Here is a 7,074-nt window from a genome sequence, read left to right as displayed (position 1 = left end):
AAATCTAACATCGTCATGTTAAACAATGCAACATATAAAAGGTGGCCTATATAGTGGCCTAATATATTTTATAGGTAGTTTTTTTCAGTGTATTTAGACACTAGCTAGGTGAGATTTCTTTTAATCATAAAATACTAATTTTACCCTCTATATTTATCCGGCTAATAAAGGGAAATGAATATATTTTATTGTAAAGTAATACAATTTTAATTTGTACCGTAAAAGCTAGAATATTGCTGGGTTTAATGAAAGATGATTTGTTGGTATATATTCGGATATAAAAAGTAAATCTTTACAAAATTATCCATGCGTCCTATAGTCATTTCTTTCGGTTCTGTATGTGCACCCTATTAACACAAAATAGTTTCAATTTTCTACCAAGTACAACAAATATGATTGTGATAAAGAAAAGAGCAGCAATGGTAGCACAGACAGCGATAATGATAACTACCGTGCTTGACTGTCCTGTATGAAAAGAAGTAAAACAAATATCAATTAAATGTGAAACTTTAAATCAGTAACGGGAGATACAACGAATTACAGACAGACAGACAGACAGACAGATAGATAGACACACAGATAGATAGACAGACACTGACAGTGACAATTCAAACTAGAAATAAGAGGATGCGAAATAAACAAGGGGGATGAGACTGTGGCAATGGCAGGGAAATCAAAGAAGAGGTGACGGACATTAATTTTCGCTTCGTATAGAGTCACAGAATATCAATCTCTCTTAGTTTGTTTCCTTATCATGCAATGGAGAAAATTTACTATCTTTGTTCAACTAAATTTACGTTTTTGCCTTCTATGCCTCTTCTGTTCACATAACAAAGTTTAAGAAATCAGTTATATTCGTCCAGTTGAACAGTCAAGTCACATTAAATGTTTCAATGATATCGCCTTTAAGGTGAAGGATCGGGTATCGGTACCAAGCTCATCTGTCGACAGATCTTATCACATATTCACTCGTTGCAGACAGCGGGGATTAGAGTCGGTCGGGCCTGTACCCCTTTCAGTTTATTGGGTATAGTTAATGCTTCAAAGACTTCAAATTTCGTCTCAAATGTATTTATGTGACAAACTCTGGTGCATAATTGTTGCTAAAATATTCTGTGGAAATATGAGGTTACGGTTTCGATGCAAATGATTTCCTCTTATGTAACAAAAATATGTTAAATGCAGTAGACGTGGGGTCAAAATGTTTTTATCCCGTCATCTTGTACATCACACTGGTCGCCACTCGGGCTTCTTTTAAAGATGATGCAATCAAATGATAGCGTAATAGTCTGTTTCTATGGAACTTACCTATTTCGTTAATGGTCATTAACTGGAAGTCGCTTGGTTTTATAAAGGTGTAAGCTTCACATGTGTAGATACCGAAGGAGTTACTACCAATCTTTAGCGTCAACACACTTGTAATTTCACCAGCCTCGACGTTTTCTATTCTGATGTTGTCGTCACCGTTAGACAAGGTTTCGTTTCTATTGTTGAACCATCGAATCGTTGGACTTGGATTTCCGTCGGCTGTACATTCCATGCGTACGTCATCGCCCACGCTCGCTTCGTACACACTGAATTCTTCAGAAAAGATGCGAGCTGAGTCTGAAAATAATATACCATCAGTGTCTTTTCTGTGACAAACGAACAGTTTGACAGTTTTACAATTTGTTTTCTCACAGTAAAAGTGGTCATATGAGTTTTCCTATGTGCTAACATATTAGGTGACTATACTGAGCTCGCAACCTCAAGGTTGGAAAGGGAGTAGAGGCTTTCAAGAACGTAACACATAAATAACGCCTTATAATTTTTCGTTCATTTTGCTGCATTTGAATAGTTCAACAAATACCAGTATTGGTATATCTCAGTCATAAAAGAACAATAAAGTGCAAACAAACAAAACTGCACAATATAGAGAAGACGTTTCGTGTCCGTTTTATCCAGCGACCATCGTCAAACAATGACATATGACAAATCTCAATTAATTTTCTCAACTCGTAACTCAAACTGGTGGGGAGGGGCCTAAAATCGCCGTCCAGTATAAGATTGAAACATGGAGTCTCGTAAAACCTGAGTACTTACAAAACACAGTGATTTGCATTGCGTCAGTAGACAAGTCTTCTCTCTGGTCGTAAAATTTTGTCATTGCGTTGCACTGGTAGTTGCCATCTTGTGCTCTGGAGATACTGATGAGGTCATGGTACAACGCAAATCTATTCGACTCTGCAATGATTTCGCCTTCAAATGTTAGATAGACTTTGTAAGGGTTCGGGTTCCCATTGACAGCCTGACAGTAGATGGTGACGTCACTTCCTTCTGTGATGTTGTACAATGGAGTGGTTGCCATTGTGACGTCTGACAAATCTAGAAGAATAATATGGTAACATCTAGCTTGAGTCGTTCTTCAGAAAACGGTATTCCAACCAAATGAATCTCAATCTTAAACCCTACAATCGGATAGTCTCATGCACAGTATCTCCCATGTACGCGGTGCATTAAAGGCACGGTCGGCTGACATATTGTGATTGCATTACGTTTTATGTTTATTTTTCTATGGTTTTCCACATAGCGTTAAGTAGAAAGAAATATCCAACAGCACTTTACAGCGAGTGAACAATTGAAGAATGTATTTGATAAAATTCACTCTTGTCTTCTCTGCTCCAATGAAAGCAGGCTGCAGGAAAGAATACAACATCACTTTCTCTTTGAGCTCGTATCATGTCCCTGATGATGTCACGCGTTTCCTTGTCATTTTGCATTTTGTTCCAACCAATCTGATCAAAATCAGATGAACAGATGGCCACGTTCGAATATCGCTTTTGCAGCAGCCGATTAGGTTACGTTTTTAAATACTATACTCGATTGAATGGCTGTTCTTGCTGATGCAAGGGATTTGAATAGGTCTCCTTTTAGTATGAAATCAGTTAGTTTGCATGATCATATTTTCGTTTGGGTCAAAACACGACGTGTGGTGTCAAGGATCACCGCTTTCAAGTTGCCACATTACATACATTACAAATCTACTGACTTACATTGAACTCTGAGTTCTGTAACACCGCTACCAGTGGCATTAGTTTCATCATAGAACACATTTGTTGCTGTACAGGTGTAATTGCCCGAATCGGATCGATTCGCTCTCTTGATGACATAGGTGGGTTCACGTGAGAGTAAATCGCCATTCCTTGCCCACGCGTAAAATGAAGGCGATGGATGTGCATTTACTTCGCAAGACAATCTGACATCTAAGTCGTGCTCGACACAGAACACGGTCTGCTCGTTTACAGAAGGCGGATCTGCAAAAAAAATAAAATGCGGAAATGAGTTATGTTTTAGTTAGGTCAAATTCTATTTGTATGACCTTCCCTCAATAAACCGATATGTCATTTGTGCAGACACAGATATACTGCAAACTGCTTTACTCATGTTATGCTCATATTCAACGTTAACTGTACAAGTACAACCGAAATAAACGCCGCCGGGTACGGCCACCTTGAAAGTTTACTTTAAAAATATATCTTTGACTTCCATCTTTGCTGAGACTGACAGCCGCCTTTAAACACTTTTATCAACATAGTTCAACACGTTGTATACTTTTTGCATGTTCTGAGTTAATGTGTGCATTCCAAGGGGTATCATAAATTGATTTCAACCGTAATTCATTCAGTAAAGGAGTGATTCTAAATAAAGCCAGCAAATATCAGCTCAGCTTGATCCCCGACTTTGTTGCAATCTCGCGCAAAAAGTAATCTCGGTTGTCATGATTCAAATTGAATAAAAGTCTTAGCGTGTAACTAACATATGAGTCTGTCTCTCAGAAAACAAAAGATATTATATAAAAAAGTCTGCTACTTACACTCTACATCAACATTCATGATAGCAGTACCAGTTCCAGTGCGTCCATCCCAGAAAGTGTTTGTTACAACGCATGTATAATTGCCTGACTGACCCCTGCTGACGTCATTGAACTTCACCAATTCATCCAGGGAAACAACAGTACGATCACTGTCGAACCATGTTACATTGTTGTGCAATGGATTAGACTCTAGGACCTCACACTCAGCCACAAACGAATGACCTTCAATGGCCGTTCCTGTTGAACTAGCATTGTCTGTAAAAGTCACTTTCACCTCAGGAATATCTATGGAAAATGATTAAAAATTAACTGACAATGGTCAACAAGCAAAAACCCATGTGATAATCTTGATTGTTTCGAATCATTTAAGAAATGTTAGCGTGAAGTTTTATTCAAAAAAGCATTGAAAGTTATCAAAATAATCCCGAAAATATACGAGTTACCCTGCTCTTACTTTGGAACAATTACTTGAACCGTTATTATGTGATTTATAACTGTCGGTGCAATCTGCAATTCCAAATATTTTGTGCGATCTGGTCAGAGGTGGGACTTTGGTCGCCCAGGAGGGGATTTAATCATGGTATCGTTTGAATTTGTTCAGACAATAACAACGCAAAGCTGATAAACAGCTGTCCTTCCTCTGTAAAATGTGTATGGAGAAAGCAAGTAGTCAGGTCAATAATGTGAGATTGTTGAGTCCAAAGGTCCGAAAACACAATTGGAAATAACTTTGAATTTGGATAATTTGAATACTTGGATCTTTATATTTTTCTTTTTTTTCAAAAATGATAGGTGCCCTATAGCTGAATGTTGCAATATTACATTTTACTCATAAAACAATTACTGAAAAAAGCAGATGAGCTTATATTTTCAGATTCAACAGACATCACTTCACCATACAATTATCACAACCGTACAACAATTATCAAAGTTAATGTCAAAATACAATTTTCCCTTTGAGGTGACACACCCTGGTTTGTATCTGACGATAAATAACTTTTTTGCTATAGAGTTTTTAATTTAATACTTACATTGCACAAATATTGAAAATCCAGTCGTTGCGTTTCCCATCGTTCCATCCCAGAATGAATTCGTCGCTTCACAAGTATAGTTACCGCTTTGATTTCGTTGTACTGCATTGAATTCTATCCATTCGTTTGAGCTGACCTTTGTTCCCTTCCAGTCGAACCAAGATATGACGTGTGGTTGTGGGTTAGCGTCTATGACTATGCACTCGACTGTGAGTGAGTCTCCCTCAACTATCAAACCGTCTTCGCTCGCATTGCCGTGGATTTTCATATCGAGGGACGGGGAGTCTGAAAAGCCAGGAAATAGATTGAAATATAGGCGGTATGTAATGGCAACCTCGCTATGACGTCACATTTTGTTATAAAAGTTTAAGAACTAAAAAAAAATTATAAGAACACGTGAAACAATCGTCACACCTTACTTAATTGTGGAGCAAATGATTACAAAATTTTATCTCAACTGCCGGTTAAAAATGAGAAATTTGCTTACATTGCACGTCTAATAATAGCGGAGCCGATCCTTCACCCATCCGTCCATCTGCATATTCATTACTTGCTATGCAAGTATAATTGACGTCAAGTTCTCTGGTGATGTTTTCCAGCGTCAAAGTATTTGTATTATATATTTCCTTATTTGGACCACGCCAATAAAATTCTATGATTTCCGTTGGATACCCATATTCTTCCACCTCGCATACTGCAACGAAGCGCTCTCCTTCAAAGACTACATTCCTAGTTGCACTAGTGATGTTGACTGTCGGTGGATCTGGAAACAAAGACGATCACTTTTAGTAAAGCCAAGCCAAGGCCTCACTATAGGACATGTTGGTTTTGTAGACACTGAAGGGTAAACGGCAACGCAACGTTTCGTTGTCTTTTTTTCGTGTTACTTGTTGATTTCAAAACTGTGATGATGATAGCATTTTTTCCGCCAAACATCCGCTTTCAAATCATATTGCTTTTATATAAGTGTATAAGTGTGATTTGTACATTCTTGATCGCAGAGAGGTTACTCACAAGTCCACATGAGATTTTGTGTAAACTCAAAAGCTCATTTAATCTGTTGTGTTGTAAAATTTAGACTTTGGAAAAGGCAAATTGTACTTGAATGTTGACGTTTTACGGACAACAATTTGAAGCTTTCACTTGAATCATGTGCTATAATATAGCGTTCTAAATATTACAAAGATTATATTGTGGTCACATATCAATAAGCAGCTGAATCACCTTAAAGATTTTTTTGATCGTAAAGTGTAGATCGAAAACCAATATTCGTGACTTATTCGTAATTCATGATTCACGCACCCCAATATCTTGTAGCAGAGTCTACATTTCTACAGTTTATCTCTTACTGTCCGGCTCTCCTAATGATGTGTGCTAAGAGACTGAGACTATACAAATCAAATCGGTAACTCACATTGTACGACTATAATTATATCTTCTCCCAGTGTGCCGCTTCTTCGGCTGAAGGCAAATAGATTCATGTTCAATGTGACAGTTTACTGCTGTTCCGTTGTCTTCTATACGAAAATAGGATACCACAGATTACTCGACGAATCCTTTTCTCGCTTCTTTTGTTTTTCGTCAGCATACCATACAAGTTCACCAGGTGGGACTTCATTTTCTACATAACAGTTAAATGTGGCTTCTTCATCACAACGACATAGTTTGACGGTGTCAATTCACAAAGTGGACCATGGGCTATGAGGAAGGGGATCATGCATTCATTGTAGCTTATTTTAGTATTTTTTACCTTATCCACGCCAACTGTTACTAATGTAAAATACACTGGTTCGCTTATTTCATTAACTAACTCGATGATCAAAAATATAATTTGCTTAAAAATAGTTACAGTGGTTAAAAGTCATTTGGTACTTTTGTTAATAAACACGAAATATATACACATCAACACTTACAACACTTCTTTCTAATTTGCTTAATCACGTTCTCATCTAACAATATCTTACCCAGTCTTATGGATATTTTTGCTTTGAAAAGTATGGTATCTGATGACAAATAGCTGGACTTATTGAAATAAGCTTAGGGATATATGCTTCGAGATAACGAGTAGGAAAGACTGAGAGACAGACAGACTTGTACCTAGAACGTGTAACATTGCCTCTGCATTTTCTGTTGTTATAAGTACGTCACAGCGATGAGTTGTGTTCAAAGAAATCGTCACGTTCGCCATAT

General features: G+C 37.5%; 1 protein-coding gene across 1 annotated transcript; it reads right to left on the bottom strand.

Moving 5' to 3' along the window:
• Positions 1–808: 808 nt before the first annotated feature.
• On the bottom strand, positions 809–6,365 carry LOC139129200 (B-cell receptor CD22-like). Its single transcript, XM_070694838.1, has 8 exons — positions 6,299–6,365; positions 5,372–5,647; positions 4,885–5,169; positions 3,854–4,138; positions 3,033–3,293; positions 2,083–2,364; positions 1,309–1,605; positions 809–819 (listed from the first exon to the last, which is right to left on the bottom strand). The coding sequence occupies exons 1-8, from the start codon at positions 6,363–6,365 to the stop codon at positions 809–811; spliced, it is 1,764 nt and encodes a 587-aa protein (XP_070550939.1).
• Positions 6,366–7,074: the final 709 nt, after the last annotated feature.

The sequence above is a fragment of the Ptychodera flava genome, chromosome 3 (genome assembly GCF_041260155.1).
Source record: "Ptychodera flava strain L36383 chromosome 3, AS_Pfla_20210202, whole genome shotgun sequence".
In the NCBI taxonomy this organism is placed as follows: Eukaryota; Metazoa; Hemichordata; class Enteropneusta; family Ptychoderidae; genus Ptychodera; species Ptychodera flava.
Note: the sequence above shows the minus strand (reverse complement) of the source record. Positions and strands in the feature narration are given on the sequence as shown.

Excerpts from the sequence above, each read along its gene's own strand:
- LOC139129200 (XM_070694838.1), bottom strand. The coding sequence starts at position 6,365 with ATGAATCTATTTGCCTTCAGCCGAAGAAGCGGCACACTGGGAGAAGAT. Across the intron at positions 5,170-5,371 it reads GCTATTATTAGACGTGCAAT|ACTCCCCGTCCCTCGATATG; the intron begins GTAAGCAAATTT and ends CTGGCTTTTCAG. Across the intron at positions 4,139-4,884 it reads ATTTTCAATATTTGTGCAAT|ATATTCCTGAGGTGAAAGTG; the intron begins GTAAGTATTAAA and ends CATTTTCCATAG.